The following is a 27,100-nucleotide window of genomic DNA, read 5'->3' on the forward strand; positions in this document are numbered from 1 at the left end:
GCGTTATATCAATCAAATCTTTTATTTCTAAATGTTAGTTGTGTAGGGTTGCCACATGACCGGAAATCTGGGGATGTCCCGGAATTTCGCTTTCTGTCCCGTGTCCATTAAGGGATTACCTCAATGTGCCAGATTATGTGTCCGCATTCCGAACCAAAGATCGCGGGTTCGGTCAGCACCAGGGATACCAGTGCTGTGTGGTAACGGCAGCTCAGAAAAAAAGTAAAAGCCAAAGTTAAAAATATCTTTATTCAAGTAGGCCCATAGGTGGCACTTTTGATGCGTACATTACATGAGAAGTACACGATAGTGAGATGGTGGCGATAACCCTATTCGTAAACTTGAAACTAAAGCTACGAGGGTTCTAAATGCGTCCTGGTCAAAGAAGAAGCCCTCAACAAAATAAGCCGGGTGTTTTTTTGTTATCACCATCTTACAATGTCATTTAAAATTATTAGAAGAGCAACCTGGTTAACGCATTCACACCCAAGCTTGTTTATCGATTACGTGGTCCTTTTTACTATAGTAGGTCCACAGTCGTCACCACCACTCGTCTTGCCCGAGGTGGCGAAAAAAAACAAATAACCACCAGCTAAGTTTGTTGTGGGCTTCTTCTTAGACCTTTGGAGCGCGTTTGGAGCCCTCGTAGCTTTAGTTTTAAATTGACGAATTTAGTTATCGTCATCAACTCACTCATATGCCATATTTGAAATGTAATGTACCTACGCATCAAAAGTGCCATCTATGTGCCTATTTGAATAAAGAAATATTTGACTTTGATGCGACTCAGGGAATAAAACTGAATGAACTGGCAGCAGCGTCCTCCGAGGTACTAATACCATATATTATACCTACTGCTATTTATTTTTTTATTTTTAGATTATGCAAGGATGCAAGGTAAAAATTTCTTCTTAGATGATTTTCTCTAATATGACAAAAAACAACTATGACATTTGTCGTTTCGGATTTCTTCAAATCCGAACTGTAAACTCGCATCCATTTGGAAGTATTTCATCAGTTTTGCGTAGCACTAATGGGAGACAACTAATATTGCAAATAGCTTTCTGTTAGCTATTCCCTTATAAATAAGAAAAGTAAAAATATTATTGCGGGTTCAACGAAAATACTCAGGTCTTTACTTACTACTAGCTGTTGCCCGCATAATCGTTTTTCGTTGATGTGATGCTCTACTACCGCTATATGGAAGTCAAGGACTTTTCGAAACTAAAAACGACCGTATTTTTCTCACTTTGCACTTATAGGATACCTAATATTATCATATATATATCAAGAAAACACATTCGTTTAAACGTATTTGATATTTTTTTTAAACAATTATTTGAGGACGTCCGGATGTCTGTCCGTATGAATCTGGCAGTCTCACGACCATAAAAATTAACGTATCGAAGTTTTTTTTTTTAAAGCACCATAATCGCAGTGCGCTTTTTGCTATCTCCGGGTAATTAAATTAAAATAAAAAAAATTTTAGTCCTTCTTATGAAAATTGGGTTCGTTCACAATGCTTGCGAGCTATTTTGTTGCTTTACGTCGAGAATGGCGCAAAATGTTGATAGTATTTTTACTTTTATTCCACCTACATCACTGACTGACTGTAAATCATAATAATAAAATAATAAAAAATACAGATGTCTCGGGCGTTAAGGAGGGACAAACAAACACATTTTCGCATTTATAATATTAGTAAGGACTTATTTTTGGAGGCTTAAGTTGTCTGCATTGTCCTAAATCTGTAACGGAAATTATAAGACCGTATCTGGCAGCCCTATTGCCTTCACATCTTGTACACTTCGCTTGACAGATCTTACAAAATTTACTAATTTGCTACACACTGGCTACACAATCTTTAGTAACCTAATAACTCAATTGCCCCAAGATAATTATTATCTAATTTCCATATAAATAGGGGCCATTTGCGTGTGGTATGCTTAAATCAGAACGTAAAAAAACCCGCACGCAATGCCTTATCCTAACGATCATTGTTAATTGGAATTTAATTATTCAATACATTTCGGACAGTGATAGTCCAGTGGTTAACACTTCGACTGCATCATCACTTACCACTAGATAAGATTGCAGCCAATGGCTAACTTATAGAGTACTAAAAAGAAAATAAAAAAATCATAATGGGAAAAAACTTCAGGGCACTGACTGACTGAAACTAACATTTTTTTTGTTTTATTTTTAATATTTATTAGTAAATTCGGAAAGCTTATGTAGTACATTTATGATTCAAATGTATAGCAAAACATTATTTCGTTATTGCAGTTACTCGTGTTAGCAAATCTGACTTTGTATGTATATTTGGTTATAGATAAAAAGGTATCTTCGTTCAGACTGGTAAAAATTATGCAACATCTGTGGTCGGTATAAGTTGGAGTAGGAATTCAAAATGACAGGACCCCAGATCAAAAAGAATGGACGTACAAAATGGCGGAAAAAATAGAGGTACAGAACAATATTGAAGAATGAAGTAGTTAATAAAAAGTGTGCTATAAGTTCAGAAAGATTGATGTTTGAGTTCATAATGTCCTAAGTTGTGGTTAGAGATACTAAAACGATTAAACGTTGTAAGATATGGGTTCTTCTTTTACTCGTAAATAGAATAAAAGCAATAGGATTTATCTAAACTCGGTACATAGAATGATATTCCGGCGAGTTCTGATAGTAATTATTATTTTTATTATAATGGTTGTGTCCAACCACTGCAAGAAGAGACGGCGTCAAAGGCGCTGTCAGTCCATAAGACGCAGCTGTCCTTCTGTCAAAACCCAACCCTTTTCGGCCAATAAGTTTGTAGTTATACCTCTCTTTATGACCTTTCTGTTCAACATACCCCACATAACCTATGTGCTCAGGTTCCAACAAAGCGTTCAAGTTTTGCAAGCCTCTGTGGTCAGAAATTCTTCTACCTTCGTTTCTAGAATAACCTTTTTGCTCGTTTCTCAATCTAGCCTCATTGTTTCTCAAGTAACCCCAAATATTTGGCTCGCCATTATACGCGTGGCTAACAAGGCCTCCCAGTCCGCCCCCGTTTCTGGAATATCCCCAAATATTCGGCTCATTGTATAGGGGCGCGCCCAAATGCCTCATCTTACCCTCGTTTCGAAGGTCATCTTCCACGTTATCATCAAGGTAATCATAATAACCGTTTCTCAAAATACCCTCATTTTTAAATAATCCCACGTTTCTATTATCCTGTCCATGAACGCCATATCTATGGCTTATGTCATGGTTTAGGGGTCTTAGGAATTTCTGGAGGAAAGCGGAATCCTCAGCCTTCTGGTCTTCTGAACTGGCAGCTAGTATCAAGGAGAAAATAGCCTGTAAATCAAAAAGGAAAATGTATATCGTCTTCTGCTTAATATATATATATATAAAAGAGAAAGTGGGTGGGTATGTTCCGTATAGGCTTAGAAACGGCTGGACCGATTTTAATGAAACTCTCAGGGAATCTCCGGATTAACCTGGCGAGTAATCCTAAAGTTAAGTTAAGTAGGTAAAGTTTGGCGACGATTGGAGCACTCCTATTTTTGAACTGTCAAATACAGCTTTAATGTACTATGATGATATTCTATTGTTGGGTGTACATGGGTGTAGATAATGATCTTCACCCGCTCGAGAAGAGAATAGAATAGAATGAATACGGAGAGAAATAAATGATTTAATATATTATGAGACTTAAATTAAAAATTTAATTATGTAAGTTTATTGTTTAAATAAAATAAAGCAAAATCTAGCCCGCCGAAGCGGGCTGGGTACGCTTGTAATGTATAAAAATACTAATAATTAACGCATTATACGAGTAGTTTCATTTGCGTTTATTACGGTTTCTACGAATCCCGTAGGAACCGTTTTTTTTTCCTGAACCACGGTAGCCTTTGTAACTCTCCGTCCTTTGAAGTGGATTGGTTGCTAAGTTATGGCGTAAAGTAAGGACAAACAAACAAAGGCATTTTCACAATTATAATATTAAAGTAAGGGTATCGTCGACACATTAATCTAATGAATTTGCCACTGTTGGGTAATTTTCATCTCTAATAAGAGAAAGGTACTCGTATATGGAGCATGCGCCCACCAAGGTGCTATTAGGCATACCTTCCATTTACAGAGCACTGAGAAAACACATGCATGCCCACCCAGCGCTGCATAAATGGAGTGTTAGGTATAGGTAGGGTTACTAGATGAAAAAAAATAACCGGTGAAAACAAAAATCAAATATTCAAAAAAGTCGTAATATTGTCTTGTTTGAAATCAAATATTCAAAAAGGTCGTAATATTGTCTTGTTTGAAATCAAATATTCAAAAAAGTCGTAATATTGTCTTGTTTGAAATCAAATATTCAAAAAAGTCGTAATATTGTCTTGTTTGAAATCAAATATTCAAAAAAGTCGTAATATTGTCTTGTTTGAACGCAGAACGTTTCTGTCATAAGGCTCAGTAGTCACATGAAAGAAAACGACTAACGATGTCTTCAGTTCGAGCTATTCTTTCTAAAAAAGGTAGGTTTTTACATGTTTTTTATAAAACTTGTTAAGTACCTATTGGATAAATAAATATGGACTTTAATTGTGCAAGTATTAAGGAAGATTAATTTTAATTTGTTTAACTTTTTATTACAGATCTTTAAAATGTAAGCTGTGGAAAATTCTAAAAAGCCCGAGATTTCATGACATCTGCAAAATCCAGTCGCAATCGTCCAAAATACTTTTTTTTTATTTGACTGCAACCCTTGGCCCTTTAGAATGCATCTCATCTGGTGGTAAGTGATGATGCAGTCTAATATGGTAGCGGACTAACCTGTTAGGGAGTATGATAATCAAAGTAGATTTATATATTTGAAAATTTAATGTATGTTCACAAAAATATATCAAAATTTAAAAGAAAATGCGACTGCAATCATTTGAACGTTAGAAGCAATACTAAACTTGCAGTGCAGTAGGTATACTAGACTACACGAAATAAGCAATTCATTTAAAGTAAATTGTATACAATTTTACAATAAATTACCGGTTGATATCTTGGGGATGTCACTAAAAAAGTTCAAAGTTTGTATTAAGCGAAAGCTTATAGAAAAGTCCTATAATAGTATAAAGGATTACGTAAACGATAAAAATGCTTGGGTCTGAACAATTGCTCTAACCAGGTTGCATCTTAAATATTTTCTAATGAAAATGTGAGATGATGATAACAAAAAGAACACCCGGCTAAGTTTGTTGTGGGCTTCTTCTTAGACCAGGGCGCGTTTGGAACCCTCGTAGCTTTAGTTTTAAGTTTACTATTGTAATTATCGCCATCACTACTCACTGCTATGTACACATTTTGTATATAATCAACGCGTCAAAAGTGCCATCTATGTGCCTATTTGAATAAAGAAATATTTGACTTTGACTATGAGTCATACCCCTAATCGGTTGATGATACCATAAAAGTAGGTAAGTAGATACTTACCAAAATAAACAACTTCATCTTGGCAATTGGTAATATCTACGACGTTCAAGTCGATCGCTTCAACTGATCGAATTGAACCGTGGCCGAGATTAAATAAAATCCCATTTAATTACCAGACCGTGCCAATAAACGTCGGAAATTGTAGCTCAGCCTTATTCATACATTTAAATTGGTAACCTTAGCATTAAGGGCTCGTGTAATATTATAATAACTATTTGTACTATCAAATTCAAGTATACAATTTAAATATATTTGCATTGCCCTAAATTTCGAGTTTAGTGCCCACTGGCGACGGATGAGAGGTTTCTTCCCGCAACATTTGTCACATTTTTTTTATAATTAACTACCTACCTGTATAATAATTATTAAATTTAAATTTAATTTTTCTTTAAATTTAAAGGGACTTCGACTTCACTCTCGAGGGAGTGAGTTCGAATCACAGCACGCATCTCTCACTTTTCTAAGTTATGTGCGTTTTTAGCAATTAAAATATCACTTGCTTCAACGGTGAAGGATAACGTCGTGACTCGAGAGGAAACCTGCATTCCTGAGAGTTATCCATAATGTTCTCAAAGGAGTGTGGAGTCCACCAATCCGCACTGGGCCAGCGTGGTGGACTACGGCCTTTACTCTCTCATTGTGGGAGGAGACCCGTGCCTTTTCATGGGTTGATATGATGATGATGATATGAATAACTAAATATTCGGCTTAAAACTTATAATAAATTATTCTTTAGATTATGCAACTGGAATGCTTTCTTTAGATAACAATTTTACCCGAATATCAACCAATCGGGGCTAGCCGAAAACCAGTGCCGCGCCTTAGATTCTGCAGCTATACAGAGCCAGCTCCTTTTTTAACACATTTTTATTTATTCATTTTCGATTTTTGGCAATAAAGATTAGTTTCATTCAACCAAAAAAATCCACCTCTGCTAGAATCTAGATCCGGTTTTGACTGCAGTATTCTTGTATGAAAACTCCGTAGATACTCCGTAGGTACCTAACTTAGTTTTGCGTTTAACGATATATGTCCAATTTCTATATTCAAACAATCCGCAAACTACAGCTTCATTACTTAGCAACGTTGTTATTTTCAATAAATATGCATACAATTTTAAACAATTAGCAACTTTGCTACGCAACTAGTCAACAGATTACAAATTTAATATAGATAGAAAACGGACGTTAAACACAGGCATCATAAACCAGTGTTATAGTCTATGATTTTGATACCTTCAGCTGTTCCTAAAAAGTGGGTCTCAGGAACAGACATACAGACCGACTGACAGGCACAGACATAATAAATATAGGATTCTGTTTCTAAATATTTTACAAACCCCTTCCAACAATGGAGGTAGGTAACCGGAAAAGTTCCCGTTTCCAGACTCCAGCGAAGCTTATTATCATAGCAATGCTAATAAGTAGAATATTGCTATGATAATATGCGCAGGCGCTTCCGATTACACCAACATTTTCAGACTTTAATGCTTTCATTAAAGATACCTAGATAAAATTGTTTGAAACTTTTTCAAAGACTACTAAAATCTGATGTATATATTTGAAAAGAAGAAACACTATTGCACGTATAACATACAGGAAAAGAAACAGTAAGGAGTATGCAGTACACAAAGTAGACATGCAAAGGCGGCCTTATTGCTGCAAGCAATCATGCAACCTTTGTAGATAGGACTTACAGCGAGAGAACGGGGATAGTGCCAAGAGTGTTGATAGATATACATAAATACCAAATATAAAGATACAAATACACATAGATAATTTAAATAAATATACGTAATATATAAATACAAATATACATAATATATGTAAATATATAACAAACATAAAATATATATAAGTACATTTTAATACTACATAATTTAAATGAAAGAAATATAAAGAATACTTCAAATTCCATCACTCGAGAGGTACCTCGTAGTCCTTCAGAAGACTTAAATATCGGAAGGGAACTACTTCCACAGAAACATTTGTCTCATGTGTTTAACTAGGTACTAAATATTTTCGCGTAGGTATACCTATCAAATACTACTAAATAATAGATCACATTTCATATGATTCCACTACTTACCATCCGCGGTTCTGACGCACGCAATTTCGTTCACCTTCCTTTTTCTAAATTAGTAAAATAAAGGTTCCTTTAACTAAAATAAAAACAAAACTGGTTTGTAAGAAAGTTTAATTAATTATTAGAAGTTTTGAAAAGGTCTCCAGTGAATATATTAACAAAGAAACTAAACAATAAATTTAGATAAGTACTAACATATGACTTTACTCTATGCTAGGTATAGTCTAGGAATAATTAAATAAATTTCCATTTAATATAAATACACTAGATGTGTTTACCCAAGTAATATTATGTTCTTAAAGTAGCTAACAGTACATACATACATCGTGCGCCGGGAGCATGGGATGCCACATGATAACAAAAACAGTAAGTAAAACCTAAAGGCAAATTACATTGAGTCAGTAACTGGTCAGTGTGGCTGCACGCAGAAGTACATTACATTTTAGTGTCCATAATTTATAGTAGTTAGTAAAAATATTTGTTACATTAGAGCTAGCTTACATTATCGACAGTACTGACCAATGTTAAGATTTACAAATAATATTATTTTTTAAGTCAGTGACTAGCTCAATGTAAAGTTTTACGTGAAGCAAGAACTGCACTGAGACTTATATAGGCTAGAATAATAATAGATTTACAGAAGTTACAAAGTCAGTAGGAGAAATATTGCGGCGTCAGTACTGACTAGAATTTACTTACACGCTTTCAGTACTGAATCAGCATTTAAGCATTATGAACTGACTCAATGTAAGTCTTCATTAAATCCTGCAGGTTTGAAAAAAGTTGCGTGTGTGGCTCCCTCTAGTGTGGAGATCAACACGGCATGTCCAGCATTAAATAAAGGCTCGTGAGTCATTCATACACACACACACACACACACCTCTCGCACCGTCGGCCCAGGCGTTACACTATCAGAGAACCAATGGACCACAGACTAAAGAAGATGGGCAAAGCCAGCACAACCAAAACGTGAAGCCACAACAAAGCGTGTTTACCCACCAGTTATTTGTGAAGCTGGATTCAAATTGAGGTGCATTACTAATTATGTCAATTGGGTTATAGTTTCTGAATTGCACCTTATTTATCAATGAATTATTGTCAGTTTTTAAGAAACAGAGCCAATCATTACAAATCAAGTGGTACAAAAGACTGTTTTTATTAGATGTTTTGAAAGTTAATTGCGCACTATTTAGTTTTAAATTCAGATTGCAAACTGCATATCTATTTAAGTTTTTTAAATTGGACTCTCTGGGCTATACTAGAATGTCATAGAATTTATTCATACATTGGAGGCACATCTTTCTGTCTACCAATTTCCCTTTAGTCTGTGTGTAGGACTACTACCTACAGGTAGGAATGTAAAGTTCTATACAATAGATAGCATGTCTGGGGACAGCTGGCTGGATGCATCACTAACAACAAAAAATTTAGATTGATCTCGGATCCTTGTATAAGATTTCAAGATGACAAATGTGACACTGGAGTTGAGTAAACGCGCGCCTTTATATGGAAGTTTAAACATTATGTTTGACCTTCCATACAAAGTGACAAGTTGTGTTTGCTGGCTGTATATTGGCTACTATCTTTTGGAATACTTATCACTTAATCCACCAACCACCCCACACTTTAGTTTCATAGGTTACCAATGGCAACCCTAATGCTTGGATGACTGAACATGTGGCATAAGCTACCCATTAGCCCTGAGATTATGTTTGAAAAATCAGCTGCTATAGCGACTAGATCATTACACTTGCATGTGGAGCCAATGCAAATAAATTAAAACAAGAGATAGAAGCTAATGTACAGTCAGCTTTAAGCCAACTCCAGTGTCACATTGGTTTACTGGAAAGCTTACACTAAGGCCGCTGGGCACAGCCTAGCCGCTCTTAAAGAGCAGTATTGCAACCTGGCCCAGGTAAAAGTAGATGAAGTGGCGGGTCTCATGCGTCACATAGGAGCCGAAGTTGCGGCCCACGATGCAATGCCATGTTGGGTTGTACTTCTTGTCAAACTCCTTCTTGATAAATGCTGCTATGTCCTGGAAAGTTTTACATACTATTAGCAAAGTTTACATTAACACTTTAAATGTACCACAATTAGGCACATGCCTCAACTATATTATTATTTTAAAACTGAAGAGTTTGTTTGGTTGAAAGTGCTAATCTCAGGTCTGAATGGTATGAATTAATTTGTCAACAATAGTCAATTTATCGAAGGAGGCTGAAAAATGTTGCAAAGACCAGAAAAATTTGAGAGCTTACAATGCGTGCGATGCGTTAAAAACCAAAGTTATGCTAAAATAAAGTATGAAAGAGTTGTTGTTCTTTAAAAATTCTATAAAAAGTCTTTTACAACATAATGTCTATCTTTTAAGGTTGACTCACAAAAAGTCACAGGGCACTGCTAGTCACTCATGTGAGTGAGATATAAAGTTATAAACAATGTATAATTGGATTACGAAATACTGTTGAGGGTTGCATAAGTTAATTTCATATGAAATCACCCTGTAAAAATATTAAATCAAAAGAACCACATTTATTTTTCCCTACAAACCAATTCAAAACATTATAAGTGGTTACTTACATCAACCCTTTTGAAGATAAAAGACTCACATAGTACCTACGCTACGCGACACGTACCTAATAAAGTGACAGGAGTCACTTAATTTTAATTTTGCATGTGATGTTAGTCCTTAATCTGATTTGTTTGTAAAAACTATGGCAGTGGTTTACTCAAGAACTATTAGATTTTCGGTTTTGTAATATTTCGTTTTTCATTTATAAGTTGTAAGTATAGTGGTACATTTGCTAATGTCAATCTGGTTTAAAAAAGGAAATGTTAACACTTTTACTCTTCAACTAAATATCAGGTACAATATACGATCATATACATATATATAGGAGTCAGGAAGGAATCAAGCTTTCACATTTTATTGATGTTTCAAGTGTTAAACTAAGCACCCCTCTACTACAAAATATATACCCAAAGTGTTGTTGCATTGCCCACATGACACAGCTAACAAATTGAAATATATCCCAACCAAACAACCTTTTCAGGTTTGACAACTGATTCAGACATGTGGTAAATCATCCAAAGGCTTGTAGCATCTTGTACTGCTAAGATAGAAGTTCAGGGCATAGGCATTGAAATCCTTACAAAATTGTATGATGGTGATAGTTTATTTAACAATCCTTTGATTATCTATTACAGGAAAGAAATCAGAATATTTTATATTTGTTAGTGTTCGGAAACTTGGTTAAGTCAAAGTCAAAAATATCTTTATTCAAGTAGGCCCATAGGTGGCACTTTTGATGCATACATAAGAATTACATAGTAGTGAGATGATGGCGATAACCACATTCGTAAACTTAAAACTAGAGCTGCGAGGGTTCCAAACAGGTCCTGGTCTAAGAAGAAGCCCACAACAAACTTAGCCGGGTGTTTTTTGTTTTGTTATCACCATCTCACAATGTCATTTTAAATTATTAGAAGAGCAACCTGGTTAGAGCAATAATTTACACCCAAGCTTTTTTATCGTTTACATAGTCCTTTATACTATAATAGGACTTTTCTATAAGCTTACGTTTAATACAAACTTTGAACTTTTTAAGAGACATCTCCAAGATGTCAATTGGTAGTTTATTGTAGAATTGTATGCAATTTTATATATTGTCATGAAACATCAACTTACTTTCTCAATGTTGAATTTCTCAAGTGCCTGCGTGGCACAGTCCACAGCATCTTGCTGCATCTCCTCACTCATGTCAGCATTCTTGATCACCGCCTTGCGGTCACACATCTTGTCAGCTGGATTGCTGGAAATAAACAAAGGGGTTCTTAACTTGTGTTGCATCAATATTTGAGAGCCATGACAAGCCAATTTCTTTTTTCAAAGCTAGCAATGCATGAATGCTTCCTTTGTGCCAGATATTCATGGATGGTGGTAATCAGGTGATGCATTTGCCCAAGCTTTTACTATTCCACATTTACTTTTATCCACTAGGTTACTGATGAGTCTTCGGCCACCGTGATGAACAGAATCCAAAGCATCAGGCTGATATTTTGAAGTAAACCTCTAATAAAATGATGTGATTAAAAAGACATTGGGGTCCCAAGTTGCTAGAATGGTGACCCTGCAGCGATAAATGCAGTGTTGATCAAACCCCAACAAGCCACTGGGAACAAGTGTACCAGGACGGTGGATTTTGGAACTCCCTACAAAATACCTATGTGTAGCAGTGGATGTCAATTTGGTTCATATGATGATGAATTAAAAGGCAGCATGGCAGTTTATACAAGATATTTATAAGTACCTCCTTGATTTCTCGGAAACAACTCCAGAAATTGAAATGAAATTATAATAGAAGATAAAAATAAAAATTAGTGATAAGAGGCAAAGCTTGTTGGCCCTGTTACTAAATATAATACTCTTAAGGCTTAACAAACCAGAAATCAAACCTAGAACTCCACTTTGTTAAGAGAGAAGTCATCAAAAACATTCAAAACCTTTGACATGTCAACTAAAATAGGCTAAGTACGATTCTTCCATTTAAAACTGCAACGAATTAATGCTTTATGCTGCGGCGATTAGGTTCACATTCACGTGTCACTAGCTTTCTACACGTCCACTTGACGCGCGCCAAATAAGTCTAGTGTGGACGTAAACTCGTATGAATAATATCATGCGACACTTTTCCACAATAAAAAAGGTTATCATCATCACTTGACATTCGCAACGATTTTCCACATGCGTGAAACACTCCATTGATTGTTTATAGCGGGCTCTATAAATAACTTGAAAAGGTCAGCCGCGAAGCTATCCCGCGCGCCCTTTATGAATTTCCCCTTTTTCTCCTAGAAATTATTTTATCCAATATAAGCAACTTTTCCCTGCTAATATAAAACTTACCTTGCTGGGTTTACCGCTTGTGAAGTCTTTCTAGTTATTTTAACTCGTGCACTCGCGCTTATGCCAGTCATCAAAAAAATTTAAATTTAAGTCTCGACACGCAGTAAATAAAACGGGGACTACTATAAGATAATGGTTATACATTGCTTTGAGGGTTATCACCATAGAAACATAAATTAAATCAATAAAATTACTTTAGTACACATTTATTGCGAATGTTAGGGAAATGTGTTGAAGCGCTGATGCTTTTGTTCACTATTTTACGGCGTAAAAACTACGAAATACATCAAAACTATAATCAGACAACAGGGTCTCCTTAAATCTAAACAAAACACATAATAAAATAATAAATTACTCACTTTTACGACGGACTTAGATCAAATTTTCACGTAATGATTTTGATACCGGAGATTCTTTGCCTACTTTCTAGAGGATTCTTGCAAAGGCTTCTTTCAATGATGATTATCTCTGGTTACGCTAGAGGGCGTTCTTATTTAGAAATAGTTCGAAAATCAAAGTTTTAAAATTTCGAAATGTTTATTTCGAACTGGCTAAATAGAAAACATCTTAATAATTTTATACCTTTAACTAAAATACTATAAAGTTAAATAAAACATACAAAGCTTTTTGATATTTCATGGTTTTCATGGTTTCATTTTGAATTAAAATAATTTATATTGAAGCTAGACAAAAGTTTAATAAATTTAAAATTTAAAAGAAATTACCCGTTTGTGTATGTATTGATTTCATATTAATTACCATAATTTTAATTTGCAATAGAGCATAATGTGAAAAAATACACAGTGAATTTCCGAACGAACAACGCTTTTCGTAAGACGTGCCTTGGTGCTTGCTCGGCTTGATTGGACGCCATCTTTAATTTGTCAAAAAAGCGCCCGCCGACCACCAAAAGACGATCGGTATTAAAATTTCGGGCGTATTTCGCAGTTTTCTAGTAAATTATAATTTTAAATTGTAATAACACAAAATAATGTCTGGTGGCAGTGGCGGTAGTAGGAATGAGTGCAGGATATACGTCGGGAATCTGCCTCCCGACATCAGAACAAAGGACATCCAAGACTTGTTCTACAAATTCGGCAAAGTTACATTCGTTGATTTGAAAAACAGAAAAGGTCCGCCGTTCGCCTTTGTAGAATTTGAGGACCCGAGGTAAGTGTTTTCGCCTAATTTCATCATTATGATGTTCCTAATTTTTGAGTATATTGTCTCTGAATATTGTAAGCAGTCGCCATTAGTGCTCGTATCTTTAATTGAGGTCTATTAACACTGATAAGTGCGCTTCATTCGTTGCGTGGTTGAATTAATTGTCGTCGTCCTTCTAATTGCATGCTCGTTCGTTAACCAGGAATAAAAGTCGCCAACTTTTGCTATAATTGAGGGTAAGCTACTTGAAAATGATCACAGCAATGCATCTTATTCAGAAAAATTATTGAAGAAATTAAACTTCATTTAAACAACAACAATAACAATAAACATGATAAACGAAGTACTACAAGATGGTGCCTTAGGGGATTTTGTAAGCTATGCAGCAAATTGTAGTTGAAGCGGTGATTGCCCTGTGGGTAGGAGTTCGTCTTCACTTTCGGGGGGAGCGAGTTCGACTCGCAACACGCATCTCTAACTTTTCTAAGTTGTGTTTTAAGCAATTAAAATATCACTTGTTTCAACGGTGAAGTAAAACATTGAAAGGAAACCTGCATACCTGAGGGTTCTCCATAATTTTCTCAAAGGTGTGTGAAGTCCACCATTCCGCACTGGCCCAGTGTGATGGTCCTTTCTCATTGTGGGAGGAGAACCGTGCCCTGTAGTGAGCTGGTAATGGGTTAAAATGATGATGATGATGAAGCAAAGCAGTGGCCAAGACATTAAAAAGTGATTGTCATGGTGTTGTATCAACTCAGCCCTTATTTTTAGCCCTTATTTTTAGCCTTACATGGAGATTCATTACACTGAACGTAATAGGTGCTTATCTGTTTTTAAACATAGAACAGAAGTTGATTTCTGTAGAATAATACAGCCCAAGGTTTCACCGAATCAAAGGCTTTTTCTTGGTCCATAAATGCTGAGCAAAGAGTGGAAACTCTTTAGTCTTCTGTTTAAACTGCAGCAGTGTGGCTGTGGTTTAGTATACAAATGCCAGAAGTTGGCTTGATTGGGAAGCTGAAAGTGCTCAAATTTATTTTTGTTGTTTTATTATGCTCTATGTGCCTCGGAAGTCTTGTCAAGAACATTTTCATTTTGACAGGGCTAATCTTAAGTATTAATACTTTATAAGTACAAATACTTTAAAATGTCTGTTTAGGCTATGCTTCCATCAAGTTATTACGAGAGCTTAATAAGAGGCAGTTATTTCAATGGATAAAACTTGTTAAATTCAAGACTCCCTGTGGGTGTGAAATTTTTAAGTGGAATTTCTTTTTCTAGTTCTTTTTCCAAAACCAAGTTTCTTCTAGTTTTTTACTGCTTTGGTACCTAACACCAAGGTATCAATTCAAACTTGGTTACCTACACTTTATAACAAACACACCCTCCAAATTGTATGTCTCTAGGACTAGCAGTCTAGGCTATGCGGTTAAGTCGGTCATTTGAATTTCATATAATTATACAGAAGGTTAATCTAACTACTAAATCAATGTTTCAATGTTATTACCATACAAACAATAACACACATTAATATTTACATATTATTTCTTACAAAAACCTTCAAATAAATAGAGTACTGTAATTTAAATATTTTTTGTATGTGCAACAAAACAATAGGTAAACACTTAATTATCATTTATTATAATGTTTGCAGTGTGCTATCTGTATTTTCAAGGCTGAAACTCTGATAACAATGTAAATAACAGAATCCATTTTGAAATGTATAAGGGCCATTGATATATTTTTTAAGTTAATTTTATAATTGATTAGTTTTTCAAGGGAATATAAAAAAGTTTCCATGCCTATAACAGGGTATTTTGACACTAATAGTGGGGCAGCATAATTTTCAGCTTTGCAATAATATGGATTCTGTCATTGCTGTTGCAAAAAATATTAAATCTGATGAAGTCTGCAATGCTGCTTAGACATTCTTAGTGTCCTGCCTCTCTATGTGTGAGTGTTTTGGTCTTAATGTGCCATTTAAAATAAAAATGGCAGCATCAATGCAAATATACTCATAAATTTAATCTCATCATCATCATCATCACTTCAACCAATTGCTCCATCCTAGCTAGGCTTCCGGTTTCCAGCGTCTTCCACTTATTTAATGTTGTCTGTTCACCTTGTTATGGGACTACCAACGCTGCGTTTAATTGTGCAGTTTCACCATTCCAGCGCCTTAATACCCCAACTTCCATCGGTTCTCTGTACTTTGTGTCTCCCCCATGCCATTGAAATTTACTATCAATTTTTGTTTATCCAGAGATGCAGATGATGCAGTACGCGCTCGCGACGGCTATGACTACGACGGTTATAGACTTCGGGTAGAGTTTCCCCGAGGCGGCGGTGGGGGGGCGCGTGGAGGACGTTCGCAGGGCGACCGCTTCGGCCCTCGCCCCGCCGTCAGGGGCCCTCCGGCAAGGCGCTCTGAGTACAGGGTACTAGTCACTGGCCTCCCACCGTCTGGATCTTGGCAGGTTTGTACTTCATTTAGTACTTAAATTTTTAATTAGCTTATGTCCATGTGCTTCGTTCTCGTTTCGTACGGTTTATTACTAATCCTGTGGAATCAAGTTTGTTTTTCAGGGATAAAAAGTAGCCTGTGTTACTCTCCATTCCTTTCAACTTACTTTATGGTTACCTGCTTAGGGTGCTAAGCAAGGACAAACAAACACATGCAACATGTGCTAAATATCATTTGGTATACAGTAGAGAATAGAGTTGTGCCCAATGATGAGAACTCATGCTGGAGGGGTGTGGGGTTGAGCGGGTATGAGGGTGATTGCCCCTGTGTACAGTTGTGCGCAGCAAAATGCTTGCTTTGCCCTGCGGGTGCCCAATGATTAATAGATTATGAGATCTGAGGGCTTATACGATGCTTATTACAAAGTTTAGGACAAAAGCTGATTTTATGTATTGAAGATATGTAAAAAAAAATTACTTCCTTATGTGCCTATTTTTTTTATTATGTTTCAAATCTAGATTTTATTCGTTTACGCATGAGTGATGGGCACCTGATATTCATTCTTAATGTTTGTCACCTGATCAATTTCAAAAGCAAAAAACCTTTGTGAAACTGATATAGTGCAACCTGACCGAACTTATATCAATTGCACAGTTACAGAGTGTTTATTATAATACTGATAGTTACATTTTTACTCCTTGTATCAACAAATAACATTTTCTCAAATTAATTATAGCAAATAAGGAGTCCATCACTGCATTGTACACTTTGAGTTTCCTAAAGCAGTAAACATATACTTTCAACTAGAACCTTAAAATAAAGGTTTTCTTAAAACAAGTGTCTCTCTGGGTAGGTTTCTGAGGCCATAAGTATTTATGCTTGTTAATGATTGTAGAGCAATGGTCCAAACCAGAGTTAATAATTACAAGTGTCTCTAAAGCATGGCTTGAGGGTTTCTAAAGCTTTAAGTATTAGATTTTAGAAGCCAATACAAATTAATGTAAGATTTTGGCGTATGGTATATGACTTTAACATTACCGAAGTTAAGATTACAACACAGCATTCAACTTGTTGCAGGATCTTAAGGACCACATGCGTGAAGCGGGAGACGTTTGCTTCGCGGACACTTTCAAGGACGGCACTGGTGTGGTGGAGTTCCTTCGCCACGAGGACATGAAGTATGCGGTCAAGAAGCTGGATGACTCACGCTTCAGGAGTCATGAGGTGCAGATAACATCATGACATTACATTAATGCGTGACGCATTCTTCAAGGAGAAGTCCGGTGGAATTCCTGTAGCAATTGTTGCCCATCAGGTCATCTTTTCTCATTAAAACAAGAAATTGATTTAAAAACTTAAAAAAAAAGCCCTTGTCGCAAGAAAATTTTTACCCATAAAAACAAAAATTGTAGCGGCGGCCATCTTAGACCGGTTTGCATAAAACATTGCTTAGAACATTCACCTTTCATTCAGAAGAAACAAAATCAAAATCGGTTCTTCCGTTTGGGAGCCACGATGAAAACATATACACGACGCACACACACACACGACACATCAAGTAAAACTTATATGTAAGGAGCTACATAAGTATATTATAGTCAGTAACCCTGTCCGCGGTAGGTCATCTTGACTCGTAACAATATGCTTATTGTACACATGACAGATACTTGAATTCCTTTTGCAGCTCAACACAGTGGCCCATTATCTAGACTTATCTCATAGAATAGGATGAGAAAGTGTTCAGTATGTTATCTTTTGCTACCCAGCTAACATTACTTTGCTTATTGTTTGTCAAACAAACTTGTACAAGTGCAAGGAAATCTAATAATTTTTTTTTATATATTAAACTCGTAGTTTTTATAGAAAATTTATAAATAATATTGAAATTTATGCTATATACAACGCAAGACTGAACACTAAATTAATTCAATAATACAATTTTTTCAGTCCACTATATGCAATAGACAATAGACTTTTGTCCTATGATGAGAACTCACGCTGGAGGGGTGTGGTGTGGAGAGGGCATGGCCACTGCACAGCCTCTGTGTACATTAGTGCACAGTGTAATGCTCGCTTCACTCTGCGGGTGCCCAATGACTAACAGATTATGAGATCTGAGGACTAAAACGAAGTTTAAGAAGTCATTATAAAAAGTTAATATTAAAATGAAACTCACTTAATAAATCATCATCATCATCATATCATCCCATTACCGACCCACTACAGATCACGGGTCTCCTCCCACAATGAGAAGGGGTTAAGGCCGTAGTCCACCACGCTGGCCCAGTGTGGATTGGTTATAACAGACCAGTACAAATTAAATAAAGTTTGAGGAGTTCAAGCTTATATCTTCTCAAGATCTAGAAAATCTAATACTGTTCAGATTCGATGAATCTTAGTGTGTCCTCTCTTTGTGAACTAAAAGTATAACTGAGTTGATAAGCGTGTTTTAGTGTGTCGAAAATCTTTGTTGTAGGGTGAAGTTTCATATATCAGAGTGAAGGAAGACTATGGCAGCGGGGGCGGTGCCAGCAGCGGTGGCGGAGGTGGTGGTGGTGATAGAGACAGGTGATTATAATAGTATATTATGTAGCAAGAATGCTAATTTGAGTTTTACAGCCGCGAGCTCGATAAGGAAGCCGAGAGTGTAATGATCAATGCGTATGCGTTTCATACGATGTTTTGCATAAAACTTGTAAGGAAAAAAACAGGATAAACTTTCAAAATAATTCTTAGGTAGAGAATAGACTTTTGCCCGATGATGAGAACTCATGCTGGAGGGGTGTGGGGTCGAGCAGGTATGTGGGTGACATTGCCCCTGTGTACAGTCGTGCGCAGCAAAATACTTGCTTTGCCCTGCGGGTGCCCAATGATTAATAGATTATGAGATCTGAGGGCTTACACAATGCCTATTACAAAATTGGTACTGTTTAGGTTAAAAGCTGATTTTATGTATTGAAGATATTGATATGTAAAAAAATGTACTTTCTTATGTGGGTTCTTTTATTGTTATTTTTCAAATCTAGATTCATTCGTTTTCGAAAGTGTAATGATAAATGCATATGCGTTTCGTACGATGTTTTTCATGAAACTTGTGAGGAAAAAACAGGCTAAAATGTCTCAAAAAATAACTGACCATTTTTACTGTTTTTCCACTGTTTGGCCGCTCGCTAGCTATTGGCAACAGAATCTTCTCTCGCGAATTTATAATATCTGAATTATATGCGGTTCTAGCAGGAGGCTTCGGTCGTGGCTAGCTACAATGACGTGCCGTTAAGCGACTTGGCGAACCTACACTGCAAGCTTCTGAAGTGTTGTTGCATTCTAAGATGGCAACGGGCTAACCTGATGGGAGGGGATACCTTAGTGCATACACTGTACAATGCGGGCTCTATCTTTAGTGGAATTAAAAAAAAAACACGTGCATGTTGTTCCAGGTCTCGTTCGTACTCGCCGCGCTCGCCGTCGTTCGCGCGGCGCCGCGGCTCGCCCACGTACTCGCCGGTGCGCCGCTCGTACTCACGCTCCCGCTCCCGCTCGCGCAACAACTACTGAGGTGGGTGCCCACACTGCGATACACGTCCTTCATGACACTGATAATACTATCAGGACACACAGACACGAGGTACCCGACTTCTGACGACATCCGGACGTGGCCTCACACCACGGCCTCGTCCAATCGTCACCCGAGCCGAGGTTCGGCCTCACATGAGACGCCCTCAGGCCGACTATCCCTCAAAAGTCTAAAGTTGACAGTCTTCCTGGCAGCAGGGCTATACTACAAAAATTATATCCACCTGCTAAAGCACGGGAACATGGAATAGGGGAAGTTTACCCCCGTTCATATATTACTCATATATTATTTGGATATTATTTCACTTGTGCGCCAATGCTCTGAAAGTTGATAAAGCTGTGGCAGAAGATAAATTTTTATCGTTTCCCTGGGGAGATAATTTTTTCCCGCCGATGCTGTGCAAAGCCCAATTTAGAGGCACGCCAACAAGCTCGCTGTTCAAAAATAAAATAAAAAACGCTGTAATTGCGAGCCATTCGAGGCTACACTGTAACAAAAGTTACATAACGAGACACTAGAAATGGTCGTAAGTCACTGTAAGAAACACTTGTCGCCGAACCACGCATGCGCGTATGCGTAGCGGTTCGCCGAAAGTCAAACGCGCAGAGTGTTAGAGACACAAGTTTAAAAGTTACACTAAAGTCTCTGTTTCGTTAAATTTCGAGTGCCCCGAGTCTCGTTCGCGGCGACAAAGTGACGCGTGCATAACATTTCTTATGCTCGTATTCACTTACGACGACCAAGGCCTAATCTAATCTAGGGATACTCCTAGTCGTATATCTGCCGTTCATCAATAATTATTAAATCTGAGTTGGTGAAACGTTTTTTTTCTTCTATGAACATCGCCTAAATCATTTGGCATTCGGTTTAGGCGATGCCAAGGTTTATTGAAAGCGGGCATAAGTGTCTTGTTACAAACATTTCTATGAATATAAGAGATATTAAATGGAGCTTGCGCCGAACACGTTCAAGGTCACGATAATAGCCTTCTGTAGTATTAAGGTTTTTTTTTTTTTACAAAAAGTTGGTAAGCGGTTACTTGATGCTATGACCCCATACACTTCTACAGTGTTGTAGGTCTCACTACTTACAAATTGTGTATCTACGCATCAAAAGAACTGGGCCTATTTAAATAAAGAAATATTTGAATTTGATAGTAATAGATGTTCCGATACATTCTAATTCATTTTTAATAATCAAGGCAGATTTTTTTAAGTCATTCAAAAAAGTACCTTGACACACTTTGTATCTTATAGATGTTTGTTATGTGACAGCGTTTTATTATTTTGTATGCTCTTGATCATTTCCTTACCAATGCATGGCAAGCCGACATTCTCGGTCATTATCATGAACTCCTAGTAAGAAATTGTTAAGAGCTGTATTACGTTATTAGATTTCTTTTAGATTAGTTCACCAACTCGCTTTACCAGTATTGTGGCCTGTGACATCAATGAGGCTTATAATGATGATTCACTAGATTAAACTTAAAGTACTGAAAACCTGCACAGCCACTGTAGGACGTTATCGTGACCATGACCGTGTCGGGCGTATACGTTCAAATCAGATGATTCTGTTCGTTCAATATAAATAAAAAATAAATAAAAAAACAAATATACTACGACAATACACACGTCGCCCCAAAGTAAGCGTAGCTTGTGTTATGGGTACTAAGATGCCTGATTACATAAATGAATTTGTTTAAATTAAGATTTGCATGTCATATATTATGACTAAACATGTATACCTACAATGTTTTATGCAAATAAAAGGATTTGATTTGATTTGATTTGATAATATACATAAATACATGTAATATACATATAAACACCCAGACACTGAAAATCACTCACATTAAACACACAAAAATTTTCCAGTTGTGGGAATAGAGCCATGGCTTTTTACTCAGAAAGCAAGGTCGCTGCCCACTGCGCCAATCGGCCATCAAATATGTACATACATGATCCAAGTCAGCTTAAATACATTAGGTATATTCTATGAAATTCTTTTCGAACACATATTTTAATCAATTTACTAACCTAAATTACTTCCACAGTTTTTATGGATTAAGGGCGTTGGATTTTATTCCGCTGTCACTGATGGCTTCATGGACTATCAGGATTACACTATAACTTCATATTCCGGATTATTCGGGATTATTCTGGATCATTCTAGACTTCGCAAAAACACTTGATTCGCGAATTGTGTTATCTAAGACTAATACAAAATACGTATGGATGACGCGTCGTGTTGCGTATCAAAAGTGGTTTTGCTGTCCGACCTACGACACTTAAGTTTTCAAATTGGACGGCAAAATCGTATCTCATTAAATATGGGTAGAAACCTAGCCACATATATGTAATTATATGTACACATATGGACTGAACGCCTTACGACAGAGAACTGACACTTTCAGTGTCGCCGCCGCAATGTGACGTCAGTGATCCAAGGTCTAAAGAGATAACCAAGATGGCAGGCCTTCCTGTCACTATAATTACAGTGACTACTGGAGTTAATACTGGAGAACTCCTTCCCGAATCGTCCTCCTTGCGAATTATGTCCTGGGCAAGGAGTTGATGCCGGTGACCAGCCTAACTATATTTCGAGGGACATAATCATAAACTACAACACCACCAATCCGCATTGGGCCAGCTTGGTGGACTACAGCCTTAACCTCTTCTCATCGGGGGAGGAGACCCTGTTATAGTGGGCCAATAATGGATGGATATGTTGATGATGATGAATCAAAAACCAGAAAAGATGGGACAAGGAAACTATCTATATAAGAGATCAGATCTCTACCAGTGAAATGTAAGGGGCAAAGTTTGAAAGGGAAGGAGAATTTATACAACAAAAATAAAAGTACTAAAAATAAGATATTCTGATGAATTCAGCCTAAATTTATTTCGGCAATAGGATTTATGGGACTTCTACTTGGAATCGCATCACTGCAGTTACAATATAAGTTTAACTTCCTACGTTTTTGATAACACAATGCATTATGTTTAGTTTATAATTTAATGGTAATATATTAATGTATGTCTTTATTTTTTATACATTATAGGCATATATTTTTGGTCTTAAAGTAAATATGATATGCTATATTCGCTTTAAGACCATAGAGAAATATTTGAACAGCTATTTGGGGACATTAAACGTGTTGATCGGTGGAATTAATTTATGCGTCGCACTGCTCGTTGCCCGGACTGTTGCTATGAGTTGGTGTATAATTATTGTACTTTGGGACTGAAGGATGGATGTTTTCAACAGCGCCTAGCGACTAGAGAGTGAGACTACGGCGACTTCGCGGCGTTCGGCGACTTCAGTAGAAATAAGACACGCATATTAATGTATTGACACCTACAGACATGAACACAAATTCATACTGGTGTCGTGGATCCTTTTGACAATTTCATATATTATCATTTAAACTATAATTAGGACGTGAAAAACAGTTATGTTGAATGCAAGATTACTATTTCGCGACCCGGCATCTCACGTTTAAGTAGATTTACGTCCATTTTCTGCGAAAGTCCTACAAAAAAATATCTAGACAAGCTATAATGATTTGGTAAACTGTAATGGCTTTCTGAATACTTTATCTTTATGAAAAAAGGAGATAAAAGATAGTTAGCTAAATAGCTAAGTTACATTTCTGTAATTAACTGCATAAAAGCAGTAATAACGTGCCTAAAATTTGGTTTCTTTAGAAAATAAACCAAACAAATATACACCAGCAACGGAGCAATATTATTTGGTTTATTATTATCATCATATCTTTACTTTCTGTATATAAATAAGAAACTGAATTGTCAAAGGATTCATGAATTTCCAGTTTTAAAGTAGGTTAAGTGTGGGGTTGTATTTTATATAAAATATGTTACTCTTCGTACTGGAGGCGCTATAAATGAAAATATTTATAATTTATATATTCATAAAAACTGACTTAAGCAAATATTGGATCAACATGAAATTTAAAAAAATTAGGATAAGTTAATTTGACTAATATTTTCTATTTATAAAATACTATTTTCTGCTTTATTGCTTTAAACATTCTGGGTAATTTTGACTTAATTTTAGGTTCAAATTAATTTGAAATGATGTTTATAGGATGCAAATTTATAAAAAAAATAATGGACTCCATTTTAACGGTTTTTTTTTTAAATTCAGTCTGACTATTAAAACTGTCCAATTGTTTCTTTGAATGACTATTCCAGCTGTGGACAGATGTTGATGCTTATGCGTAAATACATAAATCTATCTGACGGCGGGTCCCTAAATGCTATCCTTTCCTGCAGGATACATTGTGAAAAGGACAGCACTCATATTAGACATGTCAGTTTAGTTTACAGACCAGTATACAGTTTAATATTGCTAATGTTTTTAAACGAAATTTAATATTTTCAATAAGAATATGCAATATGAACCACCATATCAATTGAAATTATCGTTTTCGCCGACAGAACGGAGGGTAATCGAATAAAAAATATATATATTAAATATGTATTAATTATTAAGCTGTTGTAAACGATTATAATTAAAAGCATTTTCTTTTGTTTCATCCTCTGTGGATTGGATCGTTGGATGTGCTTGGCTGGAGGTGTGCTGAATGAGGAAAGGACATAGGACATACTCGGGAATTGATGGAAGGACATAGGACGTACGGGAACATTAGGATAGGACCCACGGATATAGGGAAATCGGGAGGCCGGACGTCCGGGACTCCAGTCTTTTATTAAAAACTTTTGGACAGGACTTTATCGGACGGATTCTGAAGCCCGGATCACAAGGATCTAGGATACCGTAAGGATTCCCCTGGGTATGATTTTGAAAGTTTTTGCCAATAATACAAATCAAAAAAAATAGTGGGTGCGTGTACTAACGTACGCGCGTTAGAAGTTATACTTCTTTTTTTACTAATTTTCACGCCTTATTATAAACAAAAGAGAGAATTAATAAATAAACATAATGTAATATTTTGCTGACAGTACAATATCTTATACAATAGTTTTTGGAACACATAGGAACCAAAAAAAAACCTAGTTAAAGACTAACTCCATCGTTTTCGTGTGTCGTAGTGCGCGCTTATACCTGCATGCTAATAATGTCCAAAGTTAGGCCACTACGTAGATGCATGTCCGAAAGCTTCATAAAGAGAATATTAACGCTCGATATTGTCCATAAGATATTCTAATTTGCTCGACCAAAGCGTCGAACATGTACGCACGTAGAGGCCATTAGTGTAAAAAAAAAACACTTCGTTCCCCCTAACGCGCTTAAAGAAGTATAACTTCAAATAACTTATATTTTTTTGAGTGCACGCCTCTTCGTTAAGAACAAAATAAATATGTTTGTTTGACCATACCCTTGACTCACACTTTATTTGCTTTTCGATGTCTGCGTTATTTTCCTAGATGGCGTTCCTATAGGGTCGACGCAGAGCGCGGCAAACTGTTCGGGCACGCGTTAGAATTTCTCTCACAGATAGTTCGCGGATGATGATAATGAAAATGGGTCGAGAGCCCGAGCGAATCCTACCTTGCACTTTTGCTGAATATAATTAAGTTGATGAATTAATTTAATAAGCAACTTAGCTTATTTTAAAGGGTTTTGAACAACATTTTTAAGATTATTATTAGCCTATGAAATTTTACAAATTAGTTTATTAATTCGTGCGATGTTTGCCGCAGAACGGGTAGTGCGTGCTCGAACATTTCGCCGCTTGGCCTGCATTGACGCATACAAGTAAAGTGTACATCCTAACAGATTTATCGATGTCACATGTAATTAGCATGCTTCAGAGCTTCACATCCCGTACTCGAGTGGCGAGTGGCGAACGACAGTTTGAATGGGTGACGGACGGATGGGTGCATTGGTGTCGTGCGGACGATTCACTTTATACGGCCGTTAAGTTTTAATTGAATACAATTTAAGTTGCCATAAAGCTTGTGAGAATCTATGTTTATTGCAGTTTATTGATCAAGACTAGGATGCTTCAATCACATAAGTTGACGGACACAGGGCGGCACATTGCAGGACGTATTCCTTGCATGTCTTGCTAAGTTGCTCTTTTTCTCTACTTGGTCAACGTCAAAAATTAGAACCTTTGAATGCTTCTGTGATTTTTGCTTAGACAGCCTCGATTTTCCTTCCGTACAATTGAATGGTATTATAGCTTCGATCAAGCTTTATGGATTACCAGGAAAATAGGCACCTACATATTCTAAAATACTAATATCAATGGCAGTAAAATGTGAATCGTCATTTAAATGTTCAACATTTTATCTTTTTTTTTTTTGGAGTATTTTTGAAAAACTAAATAGAGTTTTAAGAAAGCGAAATGTACAAGAAGATGAACTAATTTTTTTTTAATCGGAAATAATATTGTTAGATAATATTGATGTGTATAAAATATTAGTTAGTGTCCCCGCAGACATCAGAATTGCAGACTAATCATTTGACAGAGACATTGGGGGTTATTCTGCATCTTTTTTTAAATTTATTTACTCGCAGATGCTATGATGGTTGTCTTATACAAAACTGTTACAATTATTGCAGTTGCTAGTGAAATAAGTAACATCTTTCAAAATGAGCCAGAATGCTGTGTCATAATGACATGATTCGCCACCCTCAATATGACAATTGAGAGTTGCGAATCCTGTCAAAGTCTATTCTAATTCTAAGTAGAACTAAACAAAAAATCTATTCTAAGTGAGATTGGTATTTATTTTTAATAAATAGGACTTACTGAGGCAGATAGCTCTAATTTGCCTATAACGATCTTGGGTGCGGCCATGACTTTTTTTTTAAATATTATTTGCGATTTTTAGCACCAAAAACTAACACTTCTGCAAAATTAAGATATTTGTTGGATGTAGTAGATACTTCCAAATATTAAAGGACAGTTTTTCAAGATTATTATCACGCCTGTTGCTTGAATGTACCAAAATCTTACAGCATAATCACGCTGGAGTCTGCGGGGACCTTGGTGACTGATCGAGTCAAATCGTGTTCGATGTTGATATCATAGCGTAAATGTGTGTGTAAATTTAGGTACTGGACCTGCATTCCAAACACCGACCGTTTGATGGACTTTAATAAAATGCCCTTTCAAATATTTCACTTTGTTTTATTTACAACAATCCTGCCAGCTTTATAAGCTTTCAAGTTTACATCGCCAATAAAGGTAAATCTGGCCATTAGGAATATGGTATATTAACACTCTCACCGCCATACTTATTTAAGGTTTTTCTAGCGCAGCAAGCCCTGTGGGCGGCACGCCTACCATGCGATTTCTTCCACCTATCGCCACGTCCGATTTTAAATAACTTGTGTAGCATGCCATGTGGGCTATCGGCGGGATACGTCGTTGACTTTATCAGCAGGCCGTGGGGTCCGCTGTGATCCCACAAATTCATATTATTTTATAGAGCTTGGC

The 27,100-nt window shown here is 36.4% G+C and overlaps 3 protein-coding genes across 4 annotated transcripts; 1 reads left to right on the forward strand and 2 right to left on the reverse strand.

Moving 5' to 3' along the window:
• Positions 1-2,643: 2,643 nt before the first annotated feature.
• On the reverse strand, positions 2,644-5,487 carry LOC120627876. The gene is made up of 2 exons (XM_039895993.1): positions 5,470-5,487; positions 2,644-3,342 (listed from the first exon to the last, which is right to left on the reverse strand). The coding sequence occupies exons 1-2, from the start codon at positions 5,485-5,487 to the stop codon at positions 2,644-2,646; spliced, it is 717 nt and encodes a 238-aa protein (XP_039751927.1).
• Positions 5,488-7,648: 2,161 nt separating this feature from the next.
• Positions 7,649-12,949, reverse strand: LOC120628086 (dynein light chain 2, cytoplasmic). Of its 2 annotated transcripts, none has more exons than XM_039896301.1 (3): positions 12,823-12,949; positions 11,246-11,369; positions 7,649-9,592 (listed from the first exon to the last, which is right to left on the reverse strand). In XM_039896301.1, the coding sequence occupies exons 2-3, from the start codon at positions 11,351-11,353 to the stop codon at positions 9,431-9,433; spliced, it is 270 nt and encodes an 89-aa protein (XP_039752235.1). In that variant the 5' UTR covers positions 11,354-11,369; positions 12,823-12,949; the 3' UTR covers positions 7,649-9,430. The 2 variants fall into 2 exon arrangements, with proteins under 2 accessions (XP_039752235.1, XP_039752234.1); XM_039896300.1 differs by lacking the exon at positions 12,823-12,949 and adding an exon at positions 12,464-12,599.
• A 367-nt stretch (positions 12,950-13,316) lies between these two features.
• On the forward strand, positions 13,317-26,781 carry LOC120628160 (serine/arginine-rich splicing factor 1B). Its single transcript, XM_039896393.1, has 6 exons — positions 13,317-13,633; positions 15,891-16,104; positions 17,169-17,315; positions 18,568-18,659; positions 19,529-19,647; positions 22,933-26,781. The coding sequence occupies exons 1-5, from the start codon at positions 13,455-13,457 to the stop codon at positions 19,644-19,646; spliced, it is 750 nt and encodes a 249-aa protein (XP_039752327.1). The 5' UTR covers positions 13,317-13,454; the 3' UTR covers position 19,647; positions 22,933-26,781.
• The last annotated feature ends 319 nt before the right edge of the window (positions 26,782-27,100 follow it).

The sequence above is a fragment of the Pararge aegeria genome, chromosome 12 (assembly GCF_905163445.1).
Source record: "Pararge aegeria chromosome 12, ilParAegt1.1, whole genome shotgun sequence".
Classification (NCBI taxonomy): domain Eukaryota; kingdom Metazoa; phylum Arthropoda; class Insecta; order Lepidoptera; family Nymphalidae; genus Pararge; species Pararge aegeria.

Excerpts from the sequence above, each read along its gene's own strand:
- LOC120628086 (XM_039896300.1), bottom strand. The coding sequence starts at position 12,534 with ATGACTGGCATAAGCGCGAGTGCACGAGTTAAAATAACTAGAAAGACT. Across the intron at positions 11,370-12,463 it reads CAAGCGGTAAACCCAGCAAG|CAATCCAGCTGACAAGATGT; the intron begins GTAAGTTTTATA and ends GTTTATTTCCAG. Across the intron at positions 9,593-11,245 it reads AGAAATTCAACATTGAGAAA|GACATAGCAGCATTTATCAA; the intron begins GTAAGTTGATGT and ends AAAACTTTCCAG.
- LOC120628160 (XM_039896393.1), top strand. The coding sequence starts at position 13,455 with ATGTCTGGTGGCAGTGGCGGTAGTAGGAATGAGTGCAGGATATACGTC. Across the intron at positions 13,634-15,890 it reads GTAGAATTTGAGGACCCGAG|AGATGCAGATGATGCAGTAC; the intron begins GTAAGTGTTTTC and ends TTGTTTATCCAG. Across the intron at positions 18,660-19,528 it reads GGTGGTGGTGATAGAGACAG|GTCTCGTTCGTACTCGCCGC; the intron begins GTGATTATAATA and ends ATGTTGTTCCAG.